This window comes from Prinia subflava, chromosome 7 (assembly GCF_021018805.1).
Source record: "Prinia subflava isolate CZ2003 ecotype Zambia chromosome 7, Cam_Psub_1.2, whole genome shotgun sequence".
NCBI classification, from domain to species: Eukaryota; Metazoa; Chordata; class Aves; order Passeriformes; family Cisticolidae; genus Prinia; species Prinia subflava.
This window is the reverse complement of record NC_086253.1, coordinates 21,665,157-21,682,909: the sequence shown is the minus strand read 5'-3', so window position 1 is coordinate 21,682,909 and position 17,753 is coordinate 21,665,157. Positions and strand designations below refer to the sequence as shown.

The following is a 17,753-nucleotide window of genomic DNA, read 5'->3' as shown; positions in this document are numbered from 1 at the left end:
CTTACGGTTTCACCCGAGTGACATTTTTTTCACATACATAGGGGAGTTCCAAGAATTGGTGAATTCTTGGAAATTACTGTAAGTTTAGTACTTTTAGGGCTTTTTAAAGCAAGTGATCACAGCTGTGTCACCACTGGCAGGCTGTCCCGCTTCCTCGCAGCCGGAGCGCTCGCCCTCAGCGCGGCTCCGCGTGGTGACAGAGGCGTCGCCGGGACGCCCTTTGCCCCTGCCTGGCAGGAAGGGGAGACTCGCCGCCTGCCAGCCCGGCCTCGGTGACACGGGACGCCCGGGAAGCGATGCGCTGGGGCGCTCCGGAGCCGAAGCCTGCCCGCGGGCTCCCCAGTGACTCCTCGGGAAATATGTGGCCGGGCCAGAAGGCCCTGAGCCGCGGCGCGGAGGGCGGCGGGCGCCGCCGGCGCGCCCAGGTGCGGCCGCCTCCCGCGGCGGGGAGGGAGCTCCGCGGGCGCGGCCTGCCGGGGAGCAGCGCGGGGGTGGGGTGGGGTGTGGGGCCGGCCAGGCAGGCAGGAAGGAAGGAAGGAGAGAAAGCAAGCGAGAGAGTGAGCGGTCGGGGAGCCGGAGGGAGAACTGAAAGTTGAAGCAATCTAAAGCTCTGCGCTTCCTTCCCCTGCCTCCCTGTTCCCGTCAGCCGCTGGCTTTTGCCAAAGGTAAGGAAGGCTGCCTCGGCGGGCGCGGGGTGTGCGGGGTTCGGGGCAGGGTGTGCGGGGTTCGGGGCAGGGTGTGCCCGCCCCCGGGCCGGTGCTGCGGGTCCCGGAGCGGCCGGCAGCGAGCCCCGGCTGCCGTGCGCTCACCGCCGGGCACTGCGCGGGGCTGGGGACGGGCACGGCCCAGGGGAGCCGCGATACCCGAGCCGGGATAGGACTAGGAACGGTAGGTAGAAAATGAGGCGTGTACTGCTCTCGCTTTTCTTTGTGGCTTCAGTTGTTTCAACGATTTGTATGTAAATGTCATGCTAAAGAACAATGATTTCCTACTGTGTGTTTATTTGCTCCATGAGTTGTTTTTTTGAAGTCAGACATGAGCAGACCTCATGTTAGTTGCCATTATATACCTGGAAATTTTATCAGAAAATTTAAGTAAGTCAAAGAAGCTGTAGTAAGTCCTGGAGAATACGAAGTGAAGGGTACAGCACCCGAGTGTTGCCACAGCAACTTCCCAAAGTTCCAATTCCACCTTCAGTTTGCTTATTCATGCCATGCAGTTCTTTACTCCAGCGACTCTGCAAGTTGTTCCACTGGAATTTCTTGCAGTAACGAGGTTTGACTCCGAGGTAACGAAGGTTGCTGGACCTTTTTCTACAAGGCAAATGCTCTGAAACAAAATAATAATAATAATAAAGACAAACAAAGAAACGGTTTGACAGAGGACATGATTAAAGTTATTTTGTAATTATCCACTAGGTTGACCTATGCGTAGTAACTTCCTTGTATTGGTAAAGGCAACAGTTCTATCGGAATTGTTGCAATCAGTATCTCTCTTTTTTTTTTTTTAAAAAAAAAAAAGCAATCCACATGCTTATTGTATAATGTACGTTTTGGAAAATATCTTTAATCTGCAATGTTTTATATGTTAATCTTATTAGTTTGTATGGATTACAATGTGAAGACGAAATTGACTGCTTGCAGATTCCATTCTGCTCCATGGTAAGACCTAGCATATTGCTTTTTTGTTGTATTTTTCCTTAAAAAAACAAACAAACACATATTTCTGAGGATCTTAATCTAGCATGTAGTTTAGCAGAAGTTGGGAGCAAGCCTGAACTTGCTTGTGTTTGAACTGATTGCTCACAGTGTGATTATTCTGCCATGTACTTTTAAAGGTTTAACAGTTTCTTCAGGCTTGTATCTGTATTGATATTAAAAAAGGAAAAAAAAAACCTAGTCCTGCTTGAGTGTTTCTGTGTTCACCTGTAACCAACTAACTGTTCATACATTTCATTATTAAAATTTGGATTGCTTCTTTGCTTCAACAAGGATTTGTCTGCCTCCCAATCAATTTTGTCGTCAAGAATTTTTGAAAAATCATAAAATGAAAGAATTTTAAAATTAGTAGATATAGCTTTATAGAATGTTAGATGCAGATGCTTACCCTCCATTTGAGGAAGAATTGCCTGAGAGTTAGAATTGCCATTTTTCTTTGATGCTATTTAGCTGTCACTAAAAGAACTGTTAGGCCACTCTGAGTTTCTCTGTCATCCCTTGTCTAAGTCCCTTCCATAGAATGGGAGAAGGAAGAAGTTGACAGTCAGCTTGTAAAGAAGTGTGAGAAACTTCTTTTATGAAAAAAAGTTGGATGAGCCCATAGAAGGCTTGGGATGTACAACATACATTTCAATTCATCCTCTGCTGAAACATTTTTCTTAGAAGGAAAGCCCAAATGGTTTTCCTTGTATTGCTTTTTTCACATAGCAGTTTAGGTGTTTTGTCCCTATTTTGATAAAATGGGATGATCACGTGTCCTCCAAGAAGTCAGATTTTTTTTTAACCATTTCAGCGTTTTCCTATTTTTAGTAACCATGTTGAAAATGGTGACTTTTGTCTTGGTTATGCTACTCAGGAGAATTTATTACATCAAGAATCAATTTTATTTCAGCAAGTTCGAATTCCCCTTGTGGTTTTTTTTTGTTTCTTTCTTGGGTTTTTTTGCTATTTATTTCTAAGTAGAAAAAAATCTATTTTGCTTTGCTTCTAAGAGGTTGGTTTTAAGGAATGTATGTAACCACATGCACTTAATGTTGTTTACAAATGCTGAATTTGTAGTGGTAGAAATATGGATGTGAAAGAGAATGAATGTATTTGTACAAATGTGTATATACCACTCCATTTTTAATACTGTACATTCTTTAGGATTTATTGTGACTTACTTTGCAATCAAAGCTAAGGAGGAGATTAGATAACAATCATATCAAAACAGAGTAATGTATTGAATAAGGTGATCCTTGAGTTCTGCATCTCTGTATACTTCTTAAGTTCAAACCTTATAAAATGTTTTAAGAAGAGATTACATATTTATATTCTAGCCTGCGAAACACTCATTAGTGAGTGTAGATTTGTTTAGCTGTTTGTTACATTAACCTTTGTGTAAGTAGTGAAAACAATCCAGTTGTCAGTATACCCTTTGTATAGACCCATAAAATAAGATGTGATTATAAGATGTGGTTATATTTAACCAGTTGTATAGCTAGGCTAGATCTATAGCATGTCTTCAGAAATCTTTATGGATGCACTGATAGCTTCTGCCATAGACAACTGCAGAAACAGAAAGTGGCTTGGGCTTTATTTTCCAGCACTGTTGGCATTTTGCGGTCAAAATGTCTTCTCAGCAAGCAGTTCCTTCCTTCCTCTGCTACATGCTTTGTTCATAAAATACACAGCAAAATGTAATCATTCTTACAGATTTGGAGGCAAAGTTTGTTCTCTACTAGGTAACCCTTTGCGTTAGTATGTGGTTTATACAAAGATGGGTTAGAATCCAAATAGCTGAAAACACATGGCTATTTGAGTTCCTGAAGTAACAACACTGGAGGTGTTCCAGAATAAGGTGTAGGCAAAGCTACTGCAAGTAGAAAAAGCGGTATTAAGATAGAGACAAGAGAACGTGTGGGTGTAAATATATATGTTTATATATAACACATATGTATTTATTTATAAATATATAGCTAAAGCTACCTTCCCAGGTGCTTTTTTTTCTTATTATGAAAGGTGGAGGGATTGAGAAGATGATACTGTCTGAAAATGAACACTAACACCTTGGGGAAAAAATAGCCACATGCTACCATGAAACCCAGAACTGTCAAGGGAGGTGGAAATGGCTGAGATAACCAGCTGCAACTGCAACTTTAGAAGCCTTAGACTGATATGCTAACTGTAGGGGTTTTCAGTACTTGAATGTGTGTGTGGTTTGGTTGTCGTTTGATTTTTTTGTGGGTTTTTTTCTTTGCTTTTTTTCCCTTTTGTTTGTAGACTGTTTGATTGTGTTTTTTATTTAATTACTGGGTATCTGAAAGACTATTTTCTGGCCCAAACAGTACCTGTCTGATAACTTTTTCCCCAGTTAGTAATTTCTGTACTGATTTTTTTTTCTTTCTGTACGCAGAATCTGAGAATAGATATTCAACCAGTTAAGAGACTATACATTTACATTTTCCAGAGTTTATAGATGCATGGAGGCCATACTGTTGAATTTTATCCTTTATGACTAGACGCTGCCATGAAAATTTTGAGGAAATGCTGAGTTTTCAAATTTTTAAAGGAATGATGAAAGTTTATATAAGCATGCAGGTTAGGATAGGACAAAGGTAAATATGAAAGTGGATTGGTAATCAGTTTAGATTAACCTGAGGCTTTTGAATTTAAATTACTTTGGAATCTTTAATTGAGGGTTAATTCCATAATAAAGTTAATCTTTCTTGAGAGGTTGATATCTGATTGACCTATAGAGTTGTTTCTCTAAAAGGCTTTAATTGTATCAATTTAATATTCAAGATAAGTCACTTCTCAGACTTGTGGGTAGCAATCAAAGCTGAGAAAAATATATTTAGAAAAATGAAACTAGAGACTCGAGAGAATCCAATGATTTATTTTAAATAAAGGAACATTTATAGTAAGTATACTATGTTGATTTTTACATCTTTCAGAAAAAATGTAGGTTTGCTCATCTTTTTTTCTTCTTATTATGTCACATTCATGTTTACATGGTGTAAGTATGAAGAGTCTAGTTTTTCCCTTGGTTTTGATTACCACTTTATGAAAGTGTGGGAGTAATGAAGATATTTACAAAATTTTGCAAGAAAAGACATCCGGGGATTGAGGTAGTTATTTAATAATTTAGTTCATAATCTTAATAAAGTACAATTGCCAATAGCAGTGATACAGCTTTGCTTCATACAGTACATTATTTTAAATTTAGATTTCTCTATATGTGGCTTTGGGTATAATAAATATTTATTTATCTATTTATTTATTACTACTTTTCTGAATAATGTCTTAGATATTCAAAAGTCATTGGAGGAATTTTATAGAAAGAGGATTTATCCTTTATTTAATAATTGATACAGTAAAAATGTAGGCAGTGTTTTAAGCTTCAGTCCTAGATAATAAGTACTGCATTTTTGTAATGAAATACTTTGAAGAATTAAGTATCAATGCCTACTACCACAGACAAATTCTGGGCATAAGATTTCTACTCTTTCTAAATGCTATTTAAATCTTAATGCTCTTCCACTGAAGCAGTTCTTTCTTTTCCAGGCTGCTTAAGGCTAGTACTGGCATGCCAGGACAGCTGCTACAGTCAGCAGGTTTCCCTAAGGCCAAGTTACTCTTTATACAGAAAGAGAGAGGTGAAAAAACCTGTTGAGTGTTGCTGATGTTAAACCTTCTTTAAAGAAAAATGATTTCAGGCTGTTTCAAACACCTTCAGAAGAGTAGCATCTGAATTTTGTGAATTGTGAATTTAGATATGGCCCTGAAAGAAAGAATAACTCAAATAGATGAAATTTGGAGTGTAAGAGCTGAATTGGAAAGTATTAAGGAAGAACTCATGGACAGCCAGGACTTGCCTATGTGGTCATGCCTTTTCTCTTTGTGGCCAAGGGAAAACTGCATCCCTGTCAGAGTTGAGATGCTGGTGGTTACCTCTTCCCTGTGCTCCTGCAGGACAGTTTGTTTTGAAGGGCTGGGTCTTCTGTTGCAAGGATCTTCTGTTACTGAGGATAGTACTTGGTTAATTGGATTCTCAGTTGAAGATGCACAGTTCATACAGAATGCTCTAGACAGTCATTTTTCCTTTGTTCCATTGCAAGTGTGTTTTTATGCTAAAAGGATTTTGAGATTGGAAGATAAGGGAGTAGAAGCCCTGGTCCATAATTAATTGGTGCTAGTGTGGAAATAGGAAAGCTTTACCTAAGTTCCAGTTGTGGTCTTGGATAACTCTTTCTTTCCCTGATATCCAAGTATTGTGTAATAAGAGTGTGTGCGCAGATAAGTGGTTCATCACTTAACTGCTCATCTTGATGTTTAACTACTAGGAATATGTCTTTTAAGTCTGTATTACTTATGCTGAGACTTTGATTTTGCTATTTCTTTAGTATAGGTTAAGATAAAAGGATGAGTTGAAATTATTATTGAACCATTGTTGAAATTGTTGTATACAAACAATTAAAAATATGGCTGTTCAAGGGACAGGGAGTCTTTCACAATTTTATTCAAGGTAATTGTGAGCTTCAGGTAAGAATTTTTTTAATGTCCTTTTTCTTTTCCATATGTTTGCAGTTGTTAAAAAAATCAGTTTGAGCTGAAGAAACTTGAAGAGGTGTCGTGAGGAAACGGATATTTTCTGCTGGCTGGTGGACACCAAATTCAAGAGTTTTCTTGCTAGTGAACATGCATGAAACCTGACTATTTCTACATGACCGTGCGGGACAATATATGGAATGAAGTCATGTCATCCACAGGCAATGGCACTGATATTGAAGAATTTTTGGTCAACATTAACCTTTCACAGTATCTCCCTAACTTTAAAAAGTATGGCTATAACACTGTGACAGATTGCGCGGGAATAAACAACAGCGTGCTTCAGCAAATGGGAGTGTTGCCTACAGGGCATCGCAGAAGGATTCTTAAGCAGTTAGACAATCTTTTGAAAATTCAAGGAAATTCTCTTTTCCGTGAAAATCTAAAATTAAAAGACTTGAAAGGTTTAGAAGAGAAGCAACATTCATCCTCTGATCAGGAGTCTCCCATAAGCAATTCAAGTTTAGATGGGAATGGTTTGATACCTGCAACATCATCAGAACAACTTCCTAAAAAATCTTATGTTAATCAGGAAAAGTTTGAACTTGCAGAGGAAAACTTGATGGAGGCAAATGATGATAGCATTACAAATTTGGATTTTTCCAGTTTATACCATAATTCAGACAGCATACTAAGAGCTGTCAGTCAAAGTAGAAGTATCAAGATGAATACTCAGCCAGATGCATCACCAACAGAAGCTGCTGCATACCAAGCTGATGAGCACTTGACTGGCCCTTTGGTGTTTCGTGATCCTCCTTCATTTGTTCAGTCATGCGAGACAAAATGCAAGGAAAACAAACATCAGAGGTTTGCAGATGAGAGTGATTTATCTGATAGTAAACCAGATTCTCCATTCTATAAGTTTAAAGGAGAAATGATAGACAATGACTTATATGATTCCTGTACACTAAACTGCATGAATGTATTTCCAAGAGCAAGCCGATCTTTTATCTTAAGGCATCGACCCGTACCAGAAATACCCGAATCAAGTAAAGTCCAAGTTTCATCAAGGTAATTGCTGCTGATTACTAATGAGAAATTACTAGCATGGTAAAACTTACGATTTGGAGTTTCTTAATTTTTCTTAATGTCTTTTTTTTTTGTGTGGATTTTTTAAATATGTGCTGTAAATACACTGGATCTGATATGAATGTTGCCAAATTAATTGAAGAGCAGGATTAAGCTTCAATGTAATTTAAAAGCAAAAATGAGAGTCTAAAGGAAAATTTTAGAATGGTGTGTCCTTAAAACCTCGCCAATTTTCTCTGCATCTAACATATTAACAAAGAAAGGAATCTTAAAACAACTATATAAAGCATAAGCAAGAACTTACTTCAAGATGGCTTTTGGATTAATTTCTGAACAGATAGTAATTTGTTAACTTTGGAGAATGAAGACAACCATTTATTGGCCAACAACAACCATGTGTTGGCTTTTGCTGGTGGTCTCATAACAACAAAATCTTTGCTTTTAGTGATATTTCTAGTGTAAAAATATTCTCAAGACATTCCAGAAGGGGAAAACAGCAGTGGAAAAAGGAGGAAAAAAAGACAATAGATGTAGAAGGTTTTCAGAGTTTATGGAATCTTTGAATTTGTTTCTAATTATTCAAGTGATGTGACTGTGTATTTTTATTCCTTCAAAATGGCTGAGTTCAGAGTTTGAATCTACAAATTACTGAGTGGCACTTATTTCTTGAATAGCATTAGTTGTAGCTTGTCTTGGAAAAATATGATAAAATGTTGAGAAAAATATCTGCTGTTGGGACTTAATTCAAGACCTATCTTAATAAAAGTATAGTTGTTTGAATGTTATAAAGAATAGCCACTGAATATGTAGTCAATCACAATACAGTACTACAGTCTGTAAGCAAAAAATATCTCCACACAGGTTAATTTGTAATATTTTTGGATCTAATAAGTAAGTTTTGGTTGTCATGCTGGCTAAGTGTTTTTAACAGAAGAAAAAATAATGCAAAGGCATATGCAAAGTTTTGTTGGTGTAGCCATATCCAAATCATTAGGTTGCATATATTTGATTTTTAAAATTTTTTTGAACCACAAGCTATGCCTGGAAGGGACACGTCTAGGAATGTTTTGTATTTATCTTGGGTTTTTCATCTGCATATCTCAGCAGTTAGAAACATCATCAAGTTTATACATGCTCTAAATGCAGGGGTTTCCCAGAATTTATAAGTTTTTTTAGATTACTGAAAGAAGTAATCTAAACTGTAGTACAATTGTTTGAACAGGTGGAGAGGCAAAAATTCTCTGCAACAATTAGAGATTTTTTTACGTGCCTTAAAAACTGATTCATTGGTTCTTCTAAATGGCAAAAAGTTGTGCTCATTGAACCTCAGGTATAAGTGTCTATTAGTGAGGAGCAGATTTATGTTAACTTTTGTAGAGTGATTATCCATACTTCGTCTAATAAAGCTATTCACGCTGAGACAAAATGGGATTCTTAACCTTAAAGATAATAATAACTACATACTAGAAGAGTACTCTCACTGTCTATTGAGAAGCGATCATCCAGTTGAGAGAATATGCTGTATTTGTAGTTTTCCCACCACCGGAGTAAATCCTCCACATCCCAGTCTGTTAGTGATAGATGTGTGACTGGGTCACTAACTGCATTACCCACCATTTTGATTTCTGAGCTCCAGCTTCTTTCCTTTATGCTCCAGTTACAGTAATGTGGAAATCCCGAGGGACCAGTCTGCCTGCTGAAGATCGAGGCTAAACAAGAACTTCGCAGCAGAACCTAAACTTCGCAGAAACATTCTTGATAACTTTTCTGACAATCTTTTCATAGGGGCAGATAACTAATTCAGAACTTTAAAATGCCATGGTGCAAACATCTTTGGCCTCAGGAAAGATTGTGTCTTTATCACAGAATTGCATAGGCAAACAGCCTCAACTGGCCTTATTGACATCCTTATTGGTTCATCCTGGCTGGTTTCATCCTTATTACATTGGATAAAGGCTGTTCCGTAGAGGCAGAGAGATCCTGCTGAAATGTAGGAAACGGCATTTCCTTCTAGTCATTCATGGATATTAGTCATTAAATTTTGATGCAAGGAGTACTTTTCTCATCACCTCCTATGTGCCTTTAGCACAAAAATTTCATACAGTGGGTCTCCTTGTGCCCCATGGTAGGGCTATGACCATGTCATTTATTATTGCTAATAACGCACTTACCTCCCTTGCAATTTTGTCTGCTTCCCTGTGCCTCACTTCTGCTCCTGGCTCTTGCCTGTAACAAGGCATGCTGGCAGCTGAAAAGACACCATAGCATTTAGAAGTTGAAAGTACTTTGGGTTTATTTCTTTCTTGAATTATGACACTACAGTGTGCCATCACTGTAGTACTAGGGGATGCAGAATTAAAAAAAAAAAAGGAAAAAAGTGTGAATTACACAATTTTCTTAATAGTGGAGTTATGGTGCAGATTTTAGTACTGGTTTTTATTGCTCAGTATTGATGTGTAGTTATACTAGATTATTTTCAGCTAGACTTTTCCTGATCGTATAATTATGAGCTCTCTGTTGTTTGAGAATTAGTAAAGATCGGTCAAAAAGCGTTTAAAACTACAAAGTGAAAAATCAAAGGTTTTCGTAAAACCAAATAGTGAAAGTATTGAAAATGATGGAACTAACCACTTGTGTCTGTAGGACAAGATTAAAGATAATTAGTTTTCAAATAGTTTTAGAAGGTTTAGATACTTCGAGTCAACTAGCAGTCATTCTTCTGTGAAATAGTTACCATTGCATCATTCTCGGAAGCAGTCTGTTCAAACAAAAAGCTGAAGTAGATTTATAACTTGGTAGATCTGATTTTTTTACAGAATAATATGCAGATAAAATTTCAGACTGATGAATTCTATAATTTTTTTAGATTTTTTCATGTCGTCCATCTTTGTCACTTGTGTTGTGCCGTAGTGGGGTTCTGATTCTTTATTATGAGAAATGAGAAAAACTAGACCAAAATTCTGGGCAACATCCTGCATATGGGGGAAGATATAAATAAGTAATATAGATAATGGTGCTTGGCCCAAGCAGGCACCATTTATTTTTTGCAGTTGGCAGATCCTATAGTTGTAATTTCTTGCTTGGTGCTGATATCCTTTGGACTCCATTTCTTAACACACAAGTGGTCAAGATTGCTAATGAGGTGCCAAGCTCTCTACCGCGTTCTGCCACACAAAATAAATGTTTTAGAAGAGAGAAGCTGCTCTCTCTCTTTTCCTGTGATAAAGTATGACTATTACTTTACCTCTGCTAGCAGTCTATGGACCCCAAAGCTTTAACACAGCATGCCAGAGCAGTTTCGATGTGTTTGCATTTATGGGAGAGTTAGGTCTTGAGATAGATAGAAAAGAAAACATGTCTTGAATGAGTTTGAAAACGAAAGCTTCTTTCATTTAAAACACTCAGCAGATGATTGCCAGTAAGGACTTTGAAGCACTGACTGCTTGCACTGACCTCTTTCCTTCACTTTATTTGCAAGGTGGCAGGAGTACATTGAAGAAACCAGCTTGGTGCAAAGTTCTGTGTGAAGTTTTAGCTTTCCAGCCTCATCACGTCCTTTCATCCTGTTTATGCAGAATATGGGGTGCTAGAGAAGTGTATGCAGCCTGAACTGCATCCGGTACCTCTCAATGTGTGAAAAGAGGGAGTCTGAATCACCACAGTTGTAACAAAGTCAACACTGAATAATAATTGAAATTATTATTTTATCTTTGAAAAATTGGTCCACTTTGTGGTTGATAGACTGCTTGTACTAGCCTTCCATTAAAGAGCAAAATAAAAGAATATCATCAATCTTCTTAGTTTGAGGTATTCAGTTTATGAATTGAAAAAATTCAAGAGAAGAGGTATTCACTTTCTGAAATGGCAAAGAAAAAGTCATAGATTGATATACTTATAAGATTTTTTTTTCAATTTTTTTCCTTCAAAAGATGTCTTCAGTATTTTTCTCTTTTAATCCAGGTATTTAATTTGTACAACAATTACTTTGCTATTTTATTAAGCATGGACAAATTATGATCATTTTACAGCTTGCATTGTAGGTTTTTTATGACACATAATCATTCAAGCAGATATTCAAAGTAAGCTCATTTCATTTATTTTTTATCTTGAGGCAGTTTTAATTTACATAAGTTAGAAATTTGCTTTCCAAAAATGACAAATAGGTTGCATTTTTGAATGCTGGGGAAAAAACCCTGTAGTTTGCTTTTTAGTAGGATTTTGTGCCATGTATACATAAATATAGGTGCATGATCAAAAAGAATACACAAATCCTGAAAAGTATATGCATTAAAAAAAAGTATGAGGTGTTTTGTGGGGGGAGGGATTTTTTTGTTTGGTTGGTTGATTTTTTGTTTTGTTTTGTTTTTTGTTTTTGTTTTAAACTGTCTTGTTATTTTTCATTACTTGGTGAAATTATCCATCCACCCCAAAACTGAGCAAGTGACTCACTATTTTACATAAGGAAAACCTCCATAATTTTAAAAGCTCTTCAAGTCAAAGCTGTTTATCTGTAAGTCTCAATTTAGTTTAATGCTACTAATACCCTTCAAAAGATACCAACCGAACAACAGAAAATCTGATCTGTGTTGAAATACACTAGGTTACGTTTTGGTTTTTTATAAGCATATTAAGTTCTTTAAAATTCAGTTTGTTCAAACACATGAAGTTAATTTGCTAATGGAGCTTCAAAAGGTGTAAGTACATGATGTTAAGTAAAATGTATGATGAAACACAGACTTTTAAAGTATTTGCTGTGTATTTATTGTAATCATGACTCAGGAGAGTAGGCAATTACATATGGCAACTAGGCCATGATAAACTTTCACTGCCCAAACTCACCTTGTGTTTTCAAACCCAGGATTTTATAAAGTAATCATTAGGGAACTTCGTTTATGTAACCTGGATAACATTTGAAATGTCAAGTAATTTTATAAGGTGTGGCTCCTGTTTTGAATTCAACCTAATAAATTTTTTGGGGCAAATTTAGGTGTGGAGTAAAAATTATGTGAAATAGTAGTTCATGAATGCCTGCTTTCTGTCTCAAAGGAACATCATTTTGTAGTTAGGAGTAAATCAACTTGGACTTCATGGGGCAATAGGTTTAAAGTTTTAAACGTAGTTTATCTTAAAGTAATAAAACTTCTCAATATGTTAAATGGGGAAACAAAAGCTAGGAGATTTATATTTTTAGAAGATAATTGCCTTTGGCTTTAAAAGATGGAGAACCCACAAACTGTTAGGAAAACTGATAGGGCGCTTACATGGCATTTATCAGCCTCAGAATATTTTCTAAGGATGCATGAGAACCTTTATTAAGAGGAACATTTTCTAGTTATGTTAATGGAGGAATTCAGAGCTTAAATGAAAAACCTCTAATACAGACCACTGGACTAGTGAAGGTGGGTTAGAAATTTCCTAATTCACACATTTTTCTTCCTATGTTCTGAATATAAAGCTGTCTTGGCCTGAAATAGTAATAATAGTAATAATATTGTACTATACATGATATTATTGAAATACATGGGGCCAGCACACCACTATTAAAATAACTTTTCTGCTGTGCATGGACATATATTCTTACCCACATATAAAACATGTAAGGGTTGTCACAGGCAGTTGCAATGCAATGCCATTTATCTCTTGGTTTTAAAACTTTGTGGGGAGAAATAATTCATATTAGGAAGTCAATACTTTGCAGAAATTTCTTTTTCAGTGGTTCGGAGCATATTTTGGCCCGATGCTCAGCCCTTAGGAGTTGAATGTGAAAGTAGATTTTCATAGCACATCCTTTTTTAAATACAGTCATTGGTAATCATTGTGAAGGAGAAGGGAAGGAAAAGGTTTGGGAAAACTCTTCAAACAATCTAAATATTTTTAAGGTCAATTCAGAACAAAAAATTCCCCCAAATTTGGGATCAGAGGATCAGAGAATTATTCAGTGTCATAAGGAGAGGAAAACATATTGTTGTGTGACTCATAAAACAATCAGAAGATTTCCCAAGATTTAAAATATGTTGTTTGTGTATTTGTATATAATTTTAATTGTTTAACTGCATGAAATGGTTTTCCTTATTTTCTGCAAAATTTCAATTAATGTTTTCATTCTGTCCTTTGTTTTGTTCAAGTTCCCTTCAGAGAAGAAGAAATATGGACCTTGTAAATATTTCTTGCACTAGGAGGCAAACTTCACAAAACAGTGAGTTAAGCATACTGATATTTACATCTTGAATATTAAGGAAACAGAAACCTTGGACGGGTTGCCTAAAATAAGTATTACATATTTTAAGAAGTATTGGGCATCTCAAAGGTCTTGAAGAATTGATTCATGACAGCAGAGTATTTAATCATGTCTACATTTTTACTTATGTTTTGATTATCACCAAATAAAGTAAAAATTAGAAAATCTAGTATTTAAGCCTCATTTATTTTAATATACTTTTTTTTTAGACTAGTGTGTTAAGTTTCTAGTAGTAGATCCAGATTTTTTTAAGCAGAGTTAACATCTTGAAAGATATTAGGAGTATATTCCTGACTAATGCTGCTTAATTTGTTTATAAGTGCTCATAGCTCCAGTAAACAACAGGAAATTTATTGTATTAAATAGTTTACTGAAGCGTTTAGAAGTCTTATGCAGTCAGCTGGAAACTTCTTTCATATTTGAAAAATATGTCTTGTTTGAAATTATGTATATTTATTTCAAGCAAATACTTGGTGACAAAATGAAGATTGTGCACAAAAGGGTTGTGTGGTGATTTATTTTTGGTATTTTTTTAAAGTCAGAACAAAGAACACTTTGGAGTTATTGGTTCTCAGACTAGACAACTGGAGGTTTTTTTATTTTAACTTGATGCAGGGTAGGAAAGAAGAAAATGCCTGTATGCAAGTTATATTCAAATTATGTAATAAAAGTGATTATGTCTGTGGTGAAAAGAAGGTATCTGGAGTTCACTTAGAAATAAGACATTGTTTCTTGTTCCTCAAAGCTTTTTTTGGGAATGACAGAGAAATTATAAGCTGAAAAATCTGTATCCCTTGTTGATTTTATTATGACACTAGCAGAGCATTTGTGACTCACAGTAGACCACTGTTTGACTGTATTTATTTACTTAATTGTTTATTTGCTTTAAGATACCTTCATGGAAGAAAAGCCACCCATTATCTCTCCATATGGGGAAACCTTTATTTCTGACAACTCTAAAGATGCTAAAGTAAGTTGAGAACCCTGAATGTATGCAGTCTGTCTTCACTTTAATCTTCATGCTAGGTATTTCATACTGGCCTTAATTCTTCTTTTTTATTTTGTGCTTTGTTAGTTGCCAGTACTTCTTCTGTTTTTTTAGGTACATGCAAAGGGTTTATGATGTAACTATATGAGGACTAATGACTTCTTTCAATCTCAAGAGACACTTCGTATGCTCAATAGTAATAGGAAGCTGCAGTGTGTGTGATAGTTTCCCCCCTTTCCCCCCTTTCCCCCCTTTCCCCCCTTTCCCCCCTTTCCCCCCTTTCCCCCCTTTCCCCCCTTTCCCCCCTTTCCCCCCTTTCCCCCCTTTCCCCCCTTTCCCCCCTTTCCCCCCTTTCCCCCCTTTCCCCCCTTTCCCCCCTTTCCCCCCTTTCCCCCCTTTCCCCCCTTTCCCCCCTTTCCCCCCTAGGACAGGTAACTGATTTTCTAAACTCATTGGCTGGAGCTGCTGTATTTATGCTCTCAGGCACAATCCTTTGTGCATAATTGAGGTTAAGCTGGTGAAATCTGAAACCGTTAGAATGTACTAAGATGGGTAAAAGTGGCTTTTTTCTCATCTGAGAATTGCAGATCAAGACTGGGCACCTCTACACAGACTTCTGCATATCCTGTGAAAGCAGCTTGCACATTAAGTTAGGTGATATTAATGGTCACATTTGGCCATACAATTTCAATTCCTGTATATGAAAGTTCTCAGGACTTTTTTGTTCTTGCATGATATTTTTCATGCATCTCCTAAACTTGCTGTATACCCAGAAAGTCACTTTTCTTTTAGGATTCTCTGAAGTAAATGTTTTTGTTGGGGTCAGTAGTTAATGGTGTGAATGCCACATATGACATGTGGACAGACTTCTGAATCACACAGAGGGAGATGTGGGTGGTAAATTACCTTAGTGAGGCATCTGCCAAATGCCATGAATTTCCAGCTCCTGCTTCTGTCTTAGCAGGAAGCAGACCAGAAATTGCTGATTCTGTGATTAGGGTTTAAGCTGATTTCCTAGCAAAAGTTTCCCAACCCTCTTGTTACTTCTTAGCATTATTCTGTACATTTCATTGAAATGGTTTTTTGTGCAGAAGCATACCTAGAAAGGTTGTCAGCATTCTTTCTTATCTTACAAAGGCACAAAGTACAAAAATACCATGCTGTTAAACTGAATTAACTGCTTGAAGCTAAATTGCTATTTTGCAGGTTGTCATGAAGAGTCATGATTAATGTAGTATAACATCCTTTACCTATCTGAAGATTTGGATTTTAGTATCACTTTCATGTATGTGAACAGTTTCCTGCATATGTTTATCACAAGCCTGTTGAACAAACATCTTGAGATATGTTTCACTTTCGGATTTTTTTCAGCAGAAGCAAATATCCTAGGATATCTGAGATTTTAGATCTCTTGTTGCCGCTGCTTCATGTTAAATCACGAGAGTATAGTCTGTCCATATAGAAAAAAAGGTGTCAAGCTGTTATGTCGGAGTCCAGGACATCCCTCTGGCCACCCTGGAGGGTTTGGAGACCGGACAGGGGGGTCTGGGATCTGTACCAGGGGGACAGCCAGCCTCACACAGAGCCCAGGAGGACACTGCCTCTGATCCCTGTCCATGGGAGTGAATGCCCACATTGTACGAAGAATCACAAGCCAAGAGAATTCGAATTAAGTAGCAGTTAGTTTATCACAGAGTGTAAATGTAGAATCTAGGATTTGTAGTATATGGGTTTGAAGAGGCAAGATGGAGGAATTGGGGAGTGGTCCTGTCCTGCTTGTTCTTGTTCTTCTCCCCCATCTTTTGCTGAGTTGGATTTCAAGGATTGGTTCAGAGTAGAAATGACATGTTAACATAGGTAGTAAGTACTGGTAAGATTCTGTAAATAAAAAGTACATTGTGGATGGTGGTTGGGTCAGGGGTACCGTACATAAAGTCCAGGACCCTCTGATCCAGCCAGTCCGCCGCGTGTCCTGCTCTGCTGAGGACGCCTTGCAGAGCTGAGAAAGAACTGAGAGATAATGAAAGAATAAACAACCTTGGAAACATGGACTGGCAGATTCAGCTTGTCTTCTCTGGCTCCAGAGTGGAACCTTTCGGGCAAGAAAAGCTCAAAAACCCTACATACCTCAGGGAATAGCAACCCCGAGGAGAATCTCAGGGAAAAGCAACCCTGAGATACTTACTGACTGAAATTTGTTCTAAGGGCTTGTAAGTTAGCCATCATCCTTCTTCTGTTTCATTGGTGTAATGAAAAGACTTCTGTAGGCTTTTATGAAGGGAGTGCCTGTAGAAATAGGTAATGGGTTACTACAGACTGGAGGTAAGAGAGCATGAGAGAAAAGGGTAACGAAGGTTATAAAGAAAATAACGCCTTTGATTTGGGTCAGGAGGAAAATAAGTAGAAAGAGAAACCTCTAAAGGGCAACCTGAAGAAGGAACTGTTTCTTATAATATTGATTTAAAAATAACATAAAAATCCAAATATTTTGGAGACATTTTATTGTTATGTACTAACTAAAAGAGTCAAGTATATGAGAATTCCTTCAGAGGAAGACTGAGTTCTCATGAGTGAAATACTGATTTTATTTCTTGCTGCAGACAGACTAAATTAAACGTGCAATCTGAGCTCTGTAAATTGTGTGAGCTCCTGAGCACTTGGATACTGTTGAAGGTTGCCTTGCAAGTCTTCCATTTTAACATGAGAAGCCTTAACATTTTAAATGGAGGAATTTATCTTCATGGACCCATTACAAAGTTGTATTGCCAGACCATGATTCAAGAAAAACCCGAGAGCTGTGTGACATTACCTTTAATAGGAGACTTGGGTGGTATCTTCTGAGGAAGACGCCCTTCCTCAAGCGTTGAATCTTCATTTAATGTAGGCTCAGTCCTGATACTTTGTCTGCAGTCTGTGTTTTAGCTTTCAGGCTTCCTGTCTTGCTGTTGAAATCAGAAAGACTACCTGTTAGGAAAAAGCTAAAAACCAGAAGTGTATCTGAATTACTTCCTGATTAAAAGTGGAGACGTTTTATACAGTTCTGAGAGCAGGCAGTGTCATCTGTCTGGGATGCAGAAGCCATATTTCTTCCTTTACTATAGGTGCTTCCTATGCATAAGAACAGTACCTATATAGAAGAAATGCTTTTCTTTGTAATGGTGTCTGCATAAGAAAATGCTGCTATCTTTGT

General features: G+C 37.3%; 1 protein-coding gene across 1 annotated transcript in view; it reads left to right on the top strand.

The window, feature by feature from the left end:
- The first annotated feature begins 513 nt into the window (after positions 1–513).
- Positions 514–17,753, top strand: part of ARAP2 (ArfGAP with RhoGAP domain, ankyrin repeat and PH domain 2) — a 125,481-nt gene continuing 108,241 nt past the window's right edge. Inside the window, 4 exon segments of the mRNA XM_063401750.1 lie at positions 514–665; positions 6,288–7,319; positions 13,463–13,533; positions 14,466–14,545. Of these exon segments, the coding sequence (XP_063257820.1) occupies positions 6,403–7,319; positions 13,463–13,533; positions 14,466–14,545 (1,068 nt within the window). The 5' untranslated portion in view covers positions 514–665; positions 6,288–6,402.